Genomic DNA, 18,148 nt, shown 5'->3' on the forward strand with positions numbered 1-18,148 from the left:
GAGGGTGGGTGACAGGAAAGCAGGAAGACCAGAACTGCATAGACAGGGAGAGCCTCCTTGTTCTGCTTACCCAAGGTCAAAGGGAAGTGCACCACAGACCACATTTCTGCTGCCGGCCCCTGGCTCAAGTTCCGTGGGCATCTGGATAACATCTCTAATAACCTGCTTATCGGTGCCATCAACATCGAAAATGGCAAAGCCAATTCTGTGCGCAATGCTGTCACCCAGGAGTTTGGCCCTGTACCTGACACTGCTCGCTACTACAAGGTAGGCTTGTTTGGTGGAAACAGCATTGGCAGCATACCAAACTTGGGAGGCAGAGCCGGTAGATTTGAGTTCAAGACTAATCTACAGAGTGAGTTCCAGCCTGGGCTTAGTCCCTCAATACTTGGTCTGTGTGAGACTTCCTGTGGCTCTCCTCTGAGCTTCAGTTCTCTAAGGTTTCCTCCAACCTTAGTTCTGGGGCCACACCTGCTGAGACTCATCTCTGACCCCTGGGTGCTGGAACAGCAGTTTCCTCTAGTCATGCCCCTTGCACTTTCTCATGTGTGCCTCACCACCACCCCACACCCTCGGGGGGCAGCACCCTCCACTGCCTCACAACTTGTCCCTGTTGCCTGACAGAAACATGGCATCAGGTGGGTGGTGATTGGAGATGAGAACTACGGTGAAGGCTCAAGCCGGGAGCACGCAGCACTGGAGCCTCGCCATCTGGGGGGCCGAGCCATCATCACCAAGAGCTTCGCAAGGATCCATGGTAAGCCAGTCATCCCCATTGAGAAGTGCTGTCCTTCACTCAAGGCTCAAGGTCACCTACTCTACCACTGGCTGACCTGGAGTCGGCCATATTCCATAGAGCCTGCACCACCTACCCAAGGCCAAGTTGGCACTGCCCAAGTTTGCTGCTATCCATGGCTTTCCATCAACACTGGTCTTGGTCTTTGGCTTGTCAGTTGAAATCTAAGGCATGCAGCATGTACATCTATGCTAATGCAAACCTGCTTGGAGGGCTACTGTGGGAAGGGTCCCTGGCCCCCTGCAGACTTGGGTGCTGTAGCCACTGCCCGCTTACCCTGCAGTGGGACTGGGGTTGTGGGTGGGGTCTGTCTCATATCCCTTGACTGTTTAGAGAAGAGTGCTCCTGGGGCTAGGCCACTAAGGAGTCTTGGAGAGAGGAACCACACTGCAACTTCATGTTTGTCTGACAGAAACCAATCTAAAGAAGCAGGGCTTGCTGCCCCTCACCTTTGCTGACCCCTCTGACTACAACAAGATTCATCCAGTGGACAAGCTGACCATTCAAGGCCTGAAGGACTTTGCCCCTGGCAAGGTCAGGAGGCTAGGAAGGAGGGGGGACAAACCTGAGATCTCTTGGGTGGGTGGGGTTGGGCAGTCACCTTGTTTCCTGTCCTACTACACCCATGCATACTTACAGTTCTTGTGAACCCATGTTCCAGCTGAAGGAGCCAACCCGACATTAGCCCTGGCCTGGCTGGCACAATCTTGGGTCTTAAGAGCCCCAGTGAGGATTGTGTTCCTAGGAGCACTGTCCACTCCCTTATCCACACCCGTTTTTCTGTTGCAGCCTCTGAACTGCATCATCAAGCACCCCAATGGGACCCAGGAGACCATCCTGCTGAACCACACTTTCAACGAGACACAGATCGAGTGGTTCCGTGCAGGCAGCGCCCTCAACAGGATGAAGGAGCTGCAGCAGTGAGGAGCCAGGCTGGCTCCTGTCCCACTCTGGACCCTGCTGGGGCAAAGGTGCAGGCCCATGTGCATCCACAGAGCCTCATCTGGTCTGTCCAGCATGACCACCTGCTCTAAGATGGTGACCAGACCTGCTTCTTGCCCTCCCTATCCTCAGCCCACTGAGTGAACCAACATGGAGGGCACTTAAGATGATGGAGGGCACTTAAGATGATGTCCCAGCCCCGCCTTCCTGTTCAGTTTGGTTTGTCTTTGAGCAACCCATGCAACTGTATTTATTTTTGATGACAGCACTCCCTCTACAGAAGTTTTTATTCTGCCTAATCATTTCACTGGTGGCTGAAGGATTTTAGAGAAACTTGTTCTTATAAGAAAAAAAAAAAGATCCAAATCTATTGAGCGTCCTGTCTGAGAGTGGTTGGTGTACTGTTTTATCAGCTTGGGCTGATGAAGGGTTTTTCAAGCCGAGGTTTCATCAAGCCTGGTCCCTGTAGCAAAGTCAGGAGTGATGACAAAAAAACTACTCCATCCCCCCTGCCCTGCACATGTGCACATGTGCCTGCAATAGACGAGAGGTGCCTCCTCCTCTGTTCCCCTGAGAGTAGACGCAGTACTTACCTTAAAGATAACGCTAGTGGCGGTGGCACACACCTGGCAGATGGATCTGAGTTCAAGTCCAGTCTAGACTGCAGAGTTAAAACAGCCCGAAAAGGGGCTGGAGAGATGGCTCAGTGGTTAAGAGCACCCAACTGCTCTTCCAGAGGTCCTGAGTTCAATTCCCAGCAACCACATGGTGGCTCACAACCATCTGTAATGAGATCTGATGCCTTCTTCTGGTGTATCTGAAGACAGCTACAGTGTACTTATATATAATAAATGAATAAATCTTAAAAAAATAAATAAATACAAAGTAAACAAACAAAAAAAAGTACAGATTCCTGACATTAAAAAAAAAAAAAAAAAAAAAAAACAGCCTGAAAAGGAATCTGCCCCAAGACACGGCTAACCAGACAGTCCCTCTAGCCTGTACAGCAGAGTTATGACAAGATAGGGTCTCTCCATGGGCTGCATCAGCTAAATCTCACACAGAAAGGCCCAGGCAAGCCAGGGGAGTTTGTCACAGAACAGCCTATCACACAAGTGCCAGTGAGAAAGGGACAGCAGGACTAGACAGCCATCTGATCTGTGGACCCAGGGCAATGCTATCCCCACAGAGCGCTCATGGTCACAGTTGAGGCAGCAGTAGCCCCAGGCTTCTGGTGAGGGTGGGCCTCCGTCTCCACATCCTAGACAGGAAGGGGTTTTGGCTCGTTTTGGAGGGTCCACCTTCCAGATGCTGTGGGAGTAAGGCTGCTGCTTAGTGTTTCAGCTGCACCAGTAACTGAGCACTGACCCAAAACGCCTGTCCGGAGTAAGCCTACCTTTATTACAGAGCCAGTCTGGTCTCAAACAAAGACCTGCCATCTGTGGGCCTGAGAAAGGTCATCTCTAAATGGGCCTTGGGGTGAGGCAGGACATGCTGTCCAAGATGGGCAATTCAATGACCTGAGATCGTGATGTCAGCTACTGAAGTGGGGCGGTTCCTGCTGTTGCTGTCAGTGTTTATTAAATGTTCCTGCTGTCACAGAAAGCCAGAAGCAGTCCATAGGATGGACTGGGCCTAGCTCAGTAGTACAACACCTGCCTAACACAAAAGAGGCCCTGGGTTCCTCAGCCCTGAAGAAATTAAAAAAAAGTCAGTCCTTGTGCTGGGGAAGCAGCATGGTTGGTAGAATACTTGCATGGTGTACACAAGCCCTGGGACCCATCCCTGCCTTCTACAAAGCTCAACGTATACTGCACACCTGTAATCCCAGCACTCAAGAGGTAGAAGCTGGATGACCAGAAGCTCCATGCTATGCTAGACAGCAAGTGAGAAGCCAGCCTGGATCCATGACACTCTGAAAACGATTCAGGGTGGCTCCAGATCAGAGAAGCAGTGCTGGGGAGGAAGAGGACAAGCACCTGTCACTCTGCTCCTGGTCCCACCAAGCCTGGCTCCAGCAGCACTCAGTGCCAGCTGCTCTCTACTTTCACAGGTCTGCACAGTCTTCAGGCTGGGCAGTCACTGGGAGCTCCAGGGCTAGTTGCTGGTCCACCAGGAGAGAAGGCCCAGGCCTGGCTCACTGATGGATCCCTGCCAAAGACAGAAAACACAAGTATACTCATCACCACTCAGAGCTGGGCTGCCCTCACCCTATTCAACATCTAGCAGGCCAGCACAGGCAAAGCAAGGCCGGGTTCACAACAGTCGGGAGGCTTGGAGAGACAGAGAGCAAGATCACTACGTATGCCCTAGCTCACCAGATTTTTAGGAAAGAGGCTCCAAAGCCTCAAGTGGGATCAGGGAACCCTTCCTCGACCCCAGACCTGTCTTTCTGAGCTCCCAAAGTTGCAGAGGGAGGGGCCTGAAAAACACTCTCCTGGAACCCTGCTCTAGTCTCAGCTTTGATCTCTCTAGCCTCTTGTTGGTTTTTGTCCCTTAAAGATGATCATGATATCCAAACTCTTACCTTGCCTGCCCATCATCTACAGCAATCTTGTCACCATATGGCCCCAGCCCTCAAAAGCAGACTAGTGTGATTGACAGATGACAATCAGAGAAGACGACCTGAAACCTCAAGAAAGCAGTCTCCTGTCAGCTTACCACGAGTGTATATGGTGCTTCCTTCTTTGGCAGCTCCTCGCTTGAAGAGGCAGCCTCGGCTGAGCTGGGTCCTGTGGGGGATGTGTCCACAAAACTCTCATCCACCACCCTGAAGCGGATCTCCTCACCAGTGTCCATGTACAGGTCATGAGCTCCTTCCTCGGTCTCATACTCCCACACCCACACTTGCTCCGCTTCATCACTGGAGTCCAGGGTCAAGGCCACAATCACGCCATGGGAGCGCGAGGCTGCGGGTCCTCTGAAGTACTTACCCAGGTTAAAACCAGCCTGAGGTTGAGACTATCTGCGCTAGGAAATACAGTAAAAGCTGCTTCTGTCCCTTGGAGAGCAGCCAGTTTGTACCAGGACCCAAAATGAGAATTCTATTCCCACCTCTAGGATGAGACTGACCTAGGTGCCCTGCATTTCTCTTTTAATCCTCATAACTAATCTGACAGGCAGACAGAGATCATGGGGCTTGCCCGGGCCTCAAGAGAGGCAGGTCTGACTGCCACCTGTCTAGGAAGGAGGAGAAACAATAAACCAAGGCCAGATTTGCTGACGATTCCACAGTCTCATGTAGCCTGTATTGCTGCCTGCACAGGCCTGGGTGAGAGGAGAGGCGAGTGCCTGCTCTACTCCTCCCCTAGCGCCTACAGAGCCATACTGCCCTCTAGTGGCACATCTCCCTCTGCCCAGACCATGAGTGCAGTTGTGACAACCACCTGAGCCCCTCCTGGGACCAGTGACAGTCCCATTAAAAGAAACAGCCCCACAGCAGGGGGTGAAGAGAAGCAGAGACCACCTGCCAGGTGAAGCTGCAGGGGACATGTGAAGTGACTTCTGCAGAGACAGCCTGAGTGAAGTGATGGCTGAGGAGCCGTAGGGCTCTATTATATCACCCAGCCTGACAGACTTGGGCAGGATGGGAGGCAGAGGTGGCCTGGAGCTTCACACAAGCACCACCAGTGGTGACAGATCACAGGCCAGGGAACCACAGTAATGGGGCTGGCTGTCCACTTGCTCCAAACCACACTTGAGAGGATACAACTTGGCAGGCTGCTGCAGTGACTCAGGGGGGATGAGGATGTCATCAAAGAACCCTAAAGAGACTGGAAGAAAGGAAGAAATGACATGAGAATGAGGCTTCAAAGGGAAAGCCCAGCAGAGATGGCAAGTCCCTCTCCCATGCGGCCCAGGTGTCTCCAGGGCAGTCTGTCCCCTCCCTCCTCAAAGCCCTCCTTCTACCCCACATGGGCTGAGCAGCCCTGGGCAGAGCTCCAGACACACAGCTCCCAGCATTCTCAGGGAGCCCGTCACCTCCACCAGCTCAGCACCCATTCTCAGCTACTAAGCTGTGGCCTTACAGGAGAGCTGAAGCCCTGACTCCTTCCTTGAGAGTATGGCTCTGCAGCTGACAGCCCCTCCACTGCCATAGGAGAGGCTCAGCTGGATTCTGGACCACGTGGTCAGCATAATGCCCACCCCACTGCGTCCCAGTCTTGCCCCAGAAGTCAGGGCACCTTACCGTGCACACCCTCTGGGCTGCAGCCTTTGATCTTCCCAATGAGAATCTCATCCAGGAAAGGGTGGAACACCACGTATCGGAAATGCACTAGAAAAGAAGGCCACACTGTGGTAGTAACACCAGGCCTGCCAAGAAGGCCACGGAGCCTGGAGCTGCTCACGTTCTCCAATGTTCGCCTCACTGCCAGCACTTAGCCAGTGCTTCATGCTGAGTCCTCTTGCAGGCCTAGACCTGTTGCTTAGCCAGAGAACAAAGCCTCCCTCACTTATGCAAGGCCACAGCTTGGTCCCCATAAGGAACCATCAGCAGCTGCTGCCCTGGAACTGAGGCTTCCAAATCCATCTCAGTCATACCTGAGCCTAGATTCTGGGCCATGAGTGACCCCCAAAGTCAATTCCGAACGACCTTCAGGCTGCTCTTCACATTCCAAAAGGAAAGAAGCAACTGGCCAGGCTTGGAAGGAAGGTCCTGTCACCTGACGCCCAAGCACAGAAGCTGACAGGAGACCAGGGACAGATACTAAAAATGCAAGGCTGCCTGCCTGGCGAGGTGACATGGGGAAAGCCTTCCTGTGTTCCCATGCCTTGTCCTATGCACTCTCCACTCACCTGAACCAAGGAAAAGGCTGGCTAAAGCTGTACCACACCAGAATGACTCCTGGCCTCAGCAGAGGCCACACCTCACTGGCCCTGTCACCCAGAAAGATGTTCTCTGCCATCACTGCCTATGAGCCTCCTGTGCCAGATGCCATGTTCTACCATACAGAGGAAGAGGAGGCAGCTCAGAGGCTGTGTGCCCTGTCCCAACCACACAGTTCTCCTGCTCATTCAGCCAGGGATAGACTCTAAGGCAGTGGTTCTCAGCCTTCCTAATGCTGTGGCCCTTTAATACAGTTCCACGTGCTGTGGCGACCCCCTCCCCAACCATAAAATCATTTCATTGCTACTTCATAACTGTAATTTTGCTACTGTTATGAATCCTTTTTTCTTTTTTTCAGAGCTGAGGACTGAACCCAGGGTCTTGCGCTTGCTAGGCAAGTGCTCTACCACTGAGCTAAATCCCCAACCCCTACTGTTATGAATCCTAATGTAAGTGTCTGACCCACAAAGGAGTTGGGACCTCAAGTTGAGAATCACTGCTCTACATCTTGCCTCAGACAAGGCCACCAGGTTGAATGCACCTTCCTCAGACAGACTTCTACCAGCACGGGCTTCTACCAGGATTCCTTCAGTGGCCTAGCCTGCCATCTTGGACATCAGGGCCTGCCATGCCCGGCTCTGTCCAGCTGCACTCTACCTTCTGTGAGGTGACAACTTGAAGATGACCAAGGCTCTACTACCTCTCCAGAATCCAGCCAGGAGCAGCCAAGGGTCACTTACTCACAGGATGGAAAACCCTGCCCCCCACAAGACCTAGCACTCAGCTCAAAGCTTCTGCCAGGCTGTGCCAGGCTTAGTTTGACACAAGGCTTATTGGGACAGCACAGCATGTAAACCAGTGCCCAGAGCCTAAATACCTCATCTGAAAGCAAGGTGGTGAGCAGCTTGGGGCACACACAGCACAACATCAGTCAGACTCGGAGAGGAAGGCTGAAGCTGGGTATGATGGATGGCGCATGCCTTTAATCACAGAATCCTGAAAGCAGATGTCTGTGAGGCCGAAGCCAGCCTGGTCTACATAGTGGGTTACTGGACAGCCAGAGCCACACAGAGAAACCCTGTCTTAAAACAACAACAAAAGGCTAGAGACATGGCACAGTGGGAGAACACCTAAGTGGCATGAGGCTCTGGGTTTCCATCCCTACCATGTGCTTCATTATCCCCTAGATGCCCGGGGGGGGGGGGGGGTCATTTGCTTTCAGTTAACAGGTGTAAAGAAAATAGACCCCAGGACATGTCCTCCCTAACCCTTAGGATGTGCTGACTTTCTGTGAAAAGGATAAATCTGATTCCACTCACATGAGGCACTAGTCAGGTTCTACAAGCCAGAAAACAGAAAAGTCAGCAAAAATACTCAGTAATAAAGAAGCTTGTCACCAAGTCTGACCCCAAGTTGTCACAAGTCTCTGACCCTGAGTTTCTGATTGTCACCAAATCTAACCCTGAGTTCCTGATTGTCACCAAGTCTGACCCTGAGTTTCTGATGGCCCTGAGGTGCTCCATGACCCTCCAGGGATTTCAGAGCAATAAGTGGCAATCCCACTGTGTGATAAGCTGCCCAGGCCAGAATTCAAACATAGGTCTGAGATGGACTTTACATCTTCCACATCGAAACAAGAAATGCAGGGTGAGCAGGGCATTTGGGACAATGAAATCCAATCCTGGAGACGAAGTGACAAATATCACCAAGGTAACAGGCAGCATTTCCTTAATGCTGACTTGTTTCTGGTCTTCCTGAAGTCCGGATACCTATTAGTACTTGCCTCCTGGACAACAGGCTCTTGGCTCGGCCTAGCAGCATTCTCTGAGAACAGAAGCCCCCTTGGTTAAGTGCAGAGCAGCTCGGCTTGGCACTCCTCTCTGAGAACAGAGCTCCTCATAGCTTTCTACACTCTGGGCTCCCTTCTCTACTCGTGAAAATGCCTGATCCACACAAAGACAGCCTGTTTCCTGGGGTTCTCTGCAGAGCCCAACACCCATGTCAACTGACCAGTCTCTGAGTGTCAGCACAGACCCCAGGCTGTCTCCAAACCCTGCAGAACACTCACCCACACATCCCTGTGCTTAGAAGATGACCAACACAGGCAAAGACAAGGTCCACTGTGGCTGGTGTATCTGTCACTTTGCCTCTACTCCATTAATAGGCTGGACAGGCTGGATCCACACTGCTGCCCAGTGCCAAGAGACAAAGCTACAGAAGAGCCCTGAACACCAGCTCTACTCACCACTCCTCCAGGTTCTGCCTAGCACCCTTGCACCCCAGATGCACACACCTCTCAGTTTTACTGCAGTTTCCCTCAACAAGGGACAGAGTCTGTTTCTCTATCCCTTAGTTTCAGCCATGTGACCTCTTTTGGTCAATGGCATCCAGGTAGGTTGAAGACATACTTAGGCACAGAACTTCAGACCTTTGAAACCAGTAAGCCAGACATTCTAGCCCTGCCAACTGCCCAGAAGAGCACTACCAAGTAACCCACAGAACCAACGGAAACACATGTGCCCCATAATCTCTCAGTGCCAAGATCCAGTCTTGAGCTCTACTATGTCAATTCCTTAGTCCTCCCGGAAGCCCTGAAGTATAGAATCTACTATCACTGTTGGATAGCCCAGGCTGCCCTGAAGTATAGAATCTACTATCACTGTTGGATAGCCCAGGCTGCCCTGAAGTATAGAATCTACTATCACTGTTGGATAGCCCAGGCTGCCCTGAGGTATAGAATCTACTATCACTGTTGGATAGCCCAGGCTGCCCTGAAGTATAGAATCTACTATCACTGTTGGATAGCCCAGGCTGCCCTGAGGTATAGAATCTACTATCACTGTTGGATAGCCCAGGCTGCCCTGAAGTATAGAATCTACTATCACTGCTGGATAGCCCAGGCTGCCCTGAAGTATAGAATCTATTATCACTGTTGGATAGCCCAGGCTGCCTTGAGGTATAGAATCTACTATCACTGTTGGATAGCCCAGGCTGCCCTGAAGTATAGAATCTACTATCACTGTTGGATAGCCCAGGCTGCCCTGAGGTATAGAATCTACTATCACTGTTGGATAGTCCAGGCTGCCCTGGATCTCCTGGTCCTCCTGTTTCCATCTCCCAGGTGTGGGAATTGCAGGTATGTGTTACCATTCCTGCTCAGAGGCCACACAAGTGCATTTGTGCAGGCCTCACACACATTTATATCATAATATGGAGATCAGAGGAAAACTCTGTACAGTCAGTTCTCTAGATTGTCCAATAGCACATTATTTATCCCGAGCCACTTGCTGGCCCAAAGGACTTGTTTAATTCCTTTAAGTCCCTAGACCCAATTGGCCTGTTCTTCCCCTGCCTTCTGCTTTCCAGCCAGTAACAGTCACAACTCAGGGCCCTTGCCTAGTGGTTTCCATCTCACCATGAAACAGTGAGCAGCGTGGGGGCGGGACAAATAGCAGGGGCACTAGACTGAACCCGAGGGACACACAGGCTGAACCATGATCTAAATCACAAAACTGTAGTGGCTTTGAGAGTATTTCATCCACACTAATGTCTTCCAGGTAAGAAACTAAGGCCCATAGAGGACATGTGTACCCAGTCACTGAAGTCAATTCCTAGAAGAATTAGGACTGGGGCCCAGGTCTCCCACCACCTCAAGAGGAGTCCCAAGAAATATGGTACCCTAGGGAGAGAAGGCACTCACCTTTGGTATGTGATGCTCCATCCCCTGGGAATACGTAGGCATCCTCCAGCTTGGTGATATCAAACAGACAGATGCAGAGTCCCACATTGTATACGACCTATGCACACATATGCACACACAGTGACCCCAGGGCCCGGTCGCTCCAAACCTCACGCTCACAGGCAAGCTCTGCCTCACTGTGGGACCAGCAAGGATACTACTCTGCCTCTCAGCCTCAGCCTTCCACATTCAAACCTGAGACTGCAGCTGGAGGGTTGAGTGGGTAGGATGGACATGAAGTCCGCTGGTGGCTGGGTCAGACCACAATGACAAAGTTTACTGCCCCTGCTTAAGCTTACACTTCCAGTGTCCCCAAGTCTGTGCCCAGATCACAGCCAAGAAGTGTGAGAACTCCACCACTCTCACACCATCGCAGACAGACAGACAGACGGGGCTCCCGCAGGGATTTGTGACCAAAGCCCTTCCACAGACCAGAAGCCCACACGGCCCAAGTCACACACTCTGCTGTTCTAAAGGACTTAGCTCAGTGTCTGCACATCTACCACCAATATTACCCCTAGTCACAGCCCTCACAAGAGCTGCTCAGGGACTAGAGATGCATAGCGCACCTCAGCGTTGGGCAGAGCTCCCTGCAGTGATTTCTGGGGGGGCTTCTCTCACAGGATCGAGTGAACTGGCCTCAACGAGGCATGGTGATCCTTGCCTGTAATCCCTGCAGTTGAGAGGGAGGCAGAGGTATCAGAAGTCCCAATTCTTCCTTGGTTACACAGTAAATTTAAAGCGAGTTCAAGTCCCACGAGATGCTGTCTCAAAAATAAGAGGGAAGATGCTATTGGCAAACCGGCTCAGCAGTCAAGGTGCCTGCCGTCCATCTTAACCGACGCCGGGTCCTGGACCCTTCTCCTCACGAGGTGTGCGATGACCTACTCATGTGTGCTGTGGTTTATACACCACATTCAAAATAAATTCATGTAATTAAAAAAAATAACAAAGAGAGAAGCCCTGGATGCCGTGACTGAATGGGCATGACCTCCACAGGCCCATACACTTGAATGCTGACATCATCAGGAAGGGCTACAACTTGAGAAAGACCAGAAGGATTAGGAGGCGTGGCCTTGTCAGTGGGAGTGGTTTGACTCCCTTGGTAGATGAGGATGTAGCTCTTAGCTACCACTCCAGCACCATGTGTGCCAACATGCCTCTGCCACGATGCTCAAAGACTAAACCTCCGAAACCATACGCAAGCCTCCAGTAAAACACTTTCTCTTGTTGTCCTGGTCATGGTGTTTCCTTACAGCACTAGAACAGCGAGGGCAGCTGGCACACACCTTTAATCCTAGCACTAGGCGGCAGAGGCAGGCAGCTCTGGGTTGAAAGGCCAACCAAAACTACATAGTGAGATCCTGTCCCAAAAAAGGAAAGTCAGCATCGTTTTTCCTCCATCTGACGAGCCTCAGGTCTGTGATATACCCCTTCTTCCGGCCTCGGCCTCCTGTAAAGGATCTACCTGTCTCCTATGTAAAGCCAAACCTGTTCTTTCTTCCTGGCTCTCAGATCACCTCCTACTGACTTGAAAAGAACAACTTGGACTGTAAGGCCCTCCAGGGCTCTGTGGTCCGGCTTCTGTCTACAGTTCCTAGACCAGCCTCTGTGTTCCAGCTACACTGGCATTCTCTGTGCTTTCTTAGATGCCACAGCCCTCCTGCCTCAGGACCCTTGCACATGCTAATTGCGCTGTCTCCACAACTCTTTATACCTAACCTGCTCCAACCATCAAATCAGAGTCTGTCTCTTGGCTTCTCCTCGCCGTCAGCTCTCAGGTTAGTGCTGTTTTCTCAGAAGTCACCAATCTCTTTCATCCCAGGTGGCACACCTCTGTTCTCCAGCTGTGTGAATGCCTGTCCTTCATGGCATCCACCCTGGCTCATTAACAAGGGGACCCTCTCAAGCCAGCTCTTCTTCCTCACTATGCTACACGGGCAGAGTCTCTGTCTCCCCTGCCACGCTCTGGCTAAGTACTGGGGATAATGAAAGGATTACATCAGAGAAGGTCTGTATTCACAGAAAGGGACATAATACAGTAACCAAAAGAATACAAGGAAGGGGCCAATGAGCTGGGTCAGCTGGTAAAAAGCCACCTCTAAACCTGACAGCTGAGCTCAATTCCAGAGAGCACGCACTATCCTCTGACCTCTGTACTCACCCACTTGGACAAACTGAGGCCCAGAGTAGGTGACCTGGCCAAGACTGCACAGTAATTGAAGGAGGAAACAGGCATTTTCCGGTTTCCGTTTTACAAACCCATTTCGTACTCTGTTTTGTTTTCCGACAATACGGAGAATCAAACCTCAAATGTCAAGCAAATTTAAGCACTATTCAACACCCCGGTGTTTTTGGTTTTTTTTAGGTTTTTTTGGTTTTTTGTTTGTCTGTTTGTTTGTTTTTGGTTTTTTGGTTTTTTTTTTTTTTTTTTTTTTGAGACGTTTGTTTCTCCGTGTAGCCATGGCTGAGCTCCCTCTGTAGACCAGGCTGGCCTCGAACTCACAGAGATCCACCTGCCTCTGCCTCTTAAGTAATGGGATTAAAGCCATGCGCTACCACCAGCAGTTTCGATGCTTAATTTGTTTGAAACAGGTTTATTATGTTGCCCACGCTGGCCTCGAACTCAGGATCGTCACAAGCCTTATTAACCCAAGAAGCTGGGATGACAGGTATACACTACTTCGTCCAGCCCATTTACTCCCTTGGGTACACGCTGACATCCAAGTCTGGTTTATAAGGAAGGGAAGGAAAGAAACCCTGACATGAAGTTACGTTAAGTGTGTAAGGCCAAGGCTGAAACAAGGGACGGCCAGACAAGCAGCGGGACCGTTCCGGACACTGCCCGGCAACCCGAGGGCCTAGTACCTTGTTGGCCAATTTCTTGTTCAGCTCCTCAGCAATGGAGTCGTTGAGTTTCCGCTCAAACTGCCACGGGGGTATGCGCACGGTGTCCACCATCTCCACCAGCACGAACATCCTGCGCTAGGGCTCTGGAACCCAAAGAAGCTGTTAAGCACGCGGGGCTGAGAACGGTGAGGGGCTGGGGGTCCCCGAGCTGCCCCCATTCCCTCTCGGATTCTAACAAGCCAAGCCTGCAGCCGAGCCGCGCGGGAGGGCAGGGCCTGGGGTCCCGCTTGCGGATGCCACGCTCCTCTCCCGGAGGAACCTGAGGCCCCATTCCTCCAGGCTTGGAGAAGAGCCGACCCCGTCCCATCCCCGCCCCGACCACTCCGCACCACGCGCGGAAGCCACGCACCATTCACGCGCGTCCAGCGGCTCGGAGGCCCCAACGCAGCGCTAGCCAAACCAAATGAACTCAGCTTCCGGAGAACTGACCAATAAGAAGCATCTGCCCGCCCCTACGGGTCGCAGAGCTAGGCAAGGCTCCTGTGAGGGGAGGAGCCTGAAGGTGGGCGGAGCCGCCTGCACTCTCCCGCTACTGAGAGGAGAGGGGCGGGGTACAGCGCTGAGAGGGCGGGGCCTCGTTCTGAAGCCAGCCAACCCCGGCCACTGAGCGAGTCTGGTTGCTAGGCGATAATTCTGCTCTTCCAGCCTGTCTTTTCTTTTGCACAGCAGCTAGAGAGATCCTTTGAAAATACAAATATAACACGTTCAAAATAGTCTTTACTCGGGCTGGAGAGATGGCTCAGAGGTTAAGAGCACCCGACTGCTCTTCCAGAGGTCATGAGTTCAATTCCCAGCAACCACATGGTGGCTCACAACCATCTGTAAAGAGATCCGATGCCCTCTTCTGGTGTATCTGAAGACAGCTACAGTGTACTTATATATAATAAATAAATAAATCTTTAAAAAAAAAATAGTCTTTACTCCAGACAAGTACCCAAGACAGTGGGCAAAAAAGGGTCACCAGGCCTTTCTGGGTGACAGTAATTTTAAGTGGTGCAATTGATGTATGTACTCACTAAAACTCAGCACACTCCGTCCTTAAACAGCTGAATGCAAACAGTCTCACACTTGTAATGCCAGCACTGAGGAGGTAGAGGCTAGATAATCACTGCAAGTTCAAGACCAGTTTGAGTTACAAAATAAGACTTTGTTTTAGCGGCTCCCTTCCCCGCCGCCCCCCCCCCCCAACACAAAATTTTGGTCAGCCAAACATAGTGGCAAACACACCTGAATTCCAGCACTTAGAAAGTAAAGACAAAAAAAAAAAAAAAAAAAAAAAAAAAACGGGGCTGGAGAGATGGCTCAGTGGTTAAGAGCACTGATCGATTGCTCTTGCCAAGGTCTTGAGTTCAGTTCCCAGCAACCACATGGTGGCTCACAACCATCTGTAATGGGATCCGATACCCTCTTCTAGTGTGTCTAAGGGCAGTGACAGTGTACTCACAGTCGTTCAATAAATAAAATAAGATCTTTTTTAAAAAGACAGAAAAACTAGACATTCAGATCAGCTACTTAGTGAGTTCAAGATCACCCTGGGGTACAAGAGACTTTTTTTTTTTTTGTAACTCTTTCTTTTTATATATTTTTTTAATTTATTTTTATTGGATATTTTTATTTACATTTCAAATGTTATTCCCTTTCCCGGTTTCCAAGACATAAGCCCCCTATCCCCCTCCCCTTCTTCTATAAGGGTGTTCCCCTCCCCATCCAAACCCCCTTCTCTACCCCCAGCACATTCCCCTACACTGAGGGTCCAACCTTGGCAGGACCAAGGCTTCTACCATTGATGCCCAACAAGGCAGGCCTTCCTCTGCTACATATCCAGTTGGAGCCATGAGTCAGTCCATGTATAGTCTCTGGGTATTGAGACACTTGCTTTTAAAAAAAAAAAAAAAAAAAGGCCTAACAATACTTGTGCACACTTTAATCCCGGCACTTGGAAGGCAGGGGCAGACAGATCTCAGAGTTTGAGGGCAGCTGGGTCTACAGAGCAAGTTCCTGGACAACCAGAGCTGAACAGAAAAAAAAAATCTTGTCTCAAAAAAAAAGAAAGAAAGAAAGAAAAGTAAAAAGGGCTGGAGAGATGGCTCAGTGGTTAAGAACACTGACTGCTCTTCCAGAGGTCCTGAGTTCAATTCCCAGCAACCACATGGTGGCTCACAACCATCTATAGTGGGATCGGATGCCCTCTTCTGGTGTGTCTGAAGACAGCTACAGTGTACTCATACACATAAAATAAATAATTCTTTTTAAAATATGAGCTCTTGGGGTTGGGGATTTAGCTCAGTGGTAGAGCGCTTGCCTAGGAAGCGCAAGGCCCTGGGTTCGGTCCCCAGCTCTGAAAAAAAAGAACCAAAAAAAAAAAAAAAAAATATGAGCTCTTGCTCTTACTCCTCTCCTCTTTCTCCCACTCCCTGCTTTTCCCTCCTCACTTCTCATCCCCCATAACGTGCTCATGGCTGGCCTCTACTCCTCTACTCTCTGCCTTTCTCTGTCTCCACTACCCCCACAACTCCCCTCCTCATGCTCTAAATAAACTCTATCCTATATTTTTAAAAAAATGAAAGAAATGAAGAAAAGAAAAAGAAAACTTTTCTTCCTGGGCATGGTGGGGCACAGTTTTAATCCCAGCGCTTGGAAGGGGCAGAGGCAGTAGGAATTCTGAGAGTTCAAGGCCAACCTGGGCTACCAAAAGAGTCCAGCAGATGGGGATATACAGAAAAACCTGTCTCAAATGCCCTCCCCCCCCAAAAAAAAGAATAAGGAGGAGAAAAAAAAGAATGTATTTTGGGGTTTTTTTGGTGGCACACACCTTTCATTCCAACAGCTAGAATGCAGAGGCAGTGGGATCTCTGTGAATTCGAAATCTAGGCCAGCCCGGTCTACAAAGTGAGTTGCAGGACAACCAAGTCTACACAGAGAAACCCAGTCTGATAACACATGTAAGACAATACGTCCCTTTCCACTGCTTACAAACAAAGTAATCCAGGGAACTGATGTGAGAGGTAAGAATTACTTAGCTATGATCTTCATATCAGCAAGTAACTTGTTATACATTTTTATGTATATGAAGGGTTTCGCCTGCATATATATGTCTGTCTCTGTATGTGTGTATGGTGTGTGTGTGTGTGTGTGTGTGTGTGTGTGTGTGTGTGTGTGTATGCCTGTGTATATCAGAAGAAAACCTCTAGTTCCCAGGAGCTGGAGTTATAGCCAATTGTGGACAGTGGATCTGAAGTAGCTGGAGGGGGCAGGAAGACTAGCGAGAAGGATTATTATGTGGCCTTGTGGAAAGGAGGAGGAGCAGGCTGGTGGCAGGAGACTGCAAAGCTGGTCAGTGAGAGGAGGTCTTAGGCACTGAGGAGATGGACAGCTTAGTCTCAGAGATAGAAGCAGCCAAGCCACAGCCTGAGGGCTTCAGCTATTAACTGGATGGGAAGCTGGAGGGGGGCCAGGCGGGTGTAATGTGGAACCCAGGGTTTCAGAATTCCCCTCTTTTGTGGTATTCAGCTCAACAATTTGTTGGCACAAAGTTTTGCTGTATGGTTTATGCGGTGCTTTAAAAAAAGAAGAAGAAAAAGAGGAAAGCAAGATCCGGCTCCTTACGAATTCTCTTGCCTTTTCTCCATGGACGATGGGGGCGGTTTACAAAATACACAAGCAACTCAGTCTACAAGTTCCCCGGCAGCCGAGGACCATTGTATGGTTTCTCTCTACAACATCCGGGCCGAGATCAGTGGTTGGCGGATGGCCAGGGCTTGAAAATATGGCTTACTTGAATGAACAAAAGGGTAACAGAACTGTGATTGCCAAGAGTGAAAGACTGAGGGAGGAGCTGAGCCGGGGAGCGCATCAGGGTGTGAGGAGGGTCAAGCCAGAGGTACAGGGCATGGAGCTCCCACGCCACAGCTCAGGAATCGGGCACTGGTGAACGTGACAATCAAGTTCTCAGTGTCCCACACCGCCCCGCAGAGTAGCACCAAAGACAGAAGTGATTTCAAAGGAAACTGCTGCTGAACCGGTTGGGGCATACCTGAAATCCAGGCGCTGGAGAGAGGGAGGCGAGATCATCAAAAGTTGACTGGCCTACACCAGACCCCAGCTTTAAAAACGTAAACACTACTAGATATATAAGACAAGATATATAGAATATCATTTTTTTTAATTTTTTAAATTTATTTATTATATCTAAGTACACTGTAGCTGTCTTCAGACACACCAGAAGAGGGCATCAGATCCCATTACAGATGGTTGTGAGCCACCATGTGGTTGGAGGGATTTGAACTCAGGACCTCTGGAAGAGCAATCAGTGCTCTTAACCACTGAGTCATCTCTCCAGCCCATAGCATATCTTTTAACAGAAAAATGTAAAGCCACGGACAAGAATGGCTATGTACTGCTACGGAATGACATTCAAGATTTATCATTAAATCTTAAAAATGCAGGGGTAGGGGGTTGGGGATTTAGCTCAGTGGTAGAGTGCTTGCCTAGGAAGCGCAAGGCTCTGGGTTCGGTCCCCAGCTCCGGAAAAAAAAAAAAAAAAGAACAAAAAAAAAAAAAAAAAAAGTGCAGGGATAACTGTGGAGCATGCCTGCGGTCTCAGCCACCCTGGGGCCTGATTCAGGAGGATTGCTGACAAGTAGGAGTTCAAGGCCAGTTGAGGCAATACAGGCAAGCTTGACTGTATTGAAAGAAAAGAAAAGGAAAGGAAAGAAAAGAAGAGAAAAGACTGGCCATGGTGTCTATACCTTCATTCCCAGCATTTGGGAGGCAGAGACAAGCAGATCTCTGAGAGTTTGGGGACAGCCTGTCTACATAGTGAGTTCCAGAAGAGGTAGGGCTACAAAGAGAGATCATGTTTCAAAGACAAAAAAAACCCAAATAGGAAGTGGCGTTGCCTGTTTATAATGCCAGCACTTGGGTTGGGGATTTA

General features: G+C 50.2%; 2 protein-coding genes across 2 annotated transcripts in view; one reads left to right on the forward strand and one right to left on the reverse strand.

Annotated features, from left to right (window-relative positions):
- Aco2 (aconitase 2) overlaps positions 1-2,641 on the forward strand; it is a 43,116-nt gene extending 40,475 nt beyond the window's left edge. Inside the window, 4 exon segments of the mRNA NM_024398.2 lie at positions 76-267; positions 625-757; positions 1,209-1,330; positions 1,586-2,641. Of these exon segments, the coding sequence (NP_077374.2) occupies positions 76-267; positions 625-757; positions 1,209-1,330; positions 1,586-1,720 (582 nt within the window). The 3' untranslated portion in view covers positions 1,721-2,641.
- A 639-nt stretch (positions 2,642-3,280) lies between these two features.
- On the reverse strand, positions 3,281-13,591 carry Polr3h (RNA polymerase III subunit H). Its single transcript, NM_001127295.2, is given in 7 exon segments — positions 3,281-3,889; positions 4,400-4,601; positions 5,448-5,511; positions 5,928-6,014; positions 10,267-10,363; positions 13,174-13,298; positions 13,565-13,591. Coding segments are annotated over 6 exon segments (615 nt in total). The 5' UTR covers positions 13,285-13,298; positions 13,565-13,591; the 3' UTR covers positions 3,281-3,835.
- Positions 13,592-18,148: the final 4,557 nt, after the last annotated feature.

The sequence above is a fragment of the Rattus norvegicus genome, chromosome 7, assembly GCF_036323735.1.
Source record: "Rattus norvegicus strain BN/NHsdMcwi chromosome 7, GRCr8, whole genome shotgun sequence".
Lineage (NCBI taxonomy): Eukaryota > Metazoa > Chordata > Mammalia > Rodentia > Muridae > Rattus > Rattus norvegicus.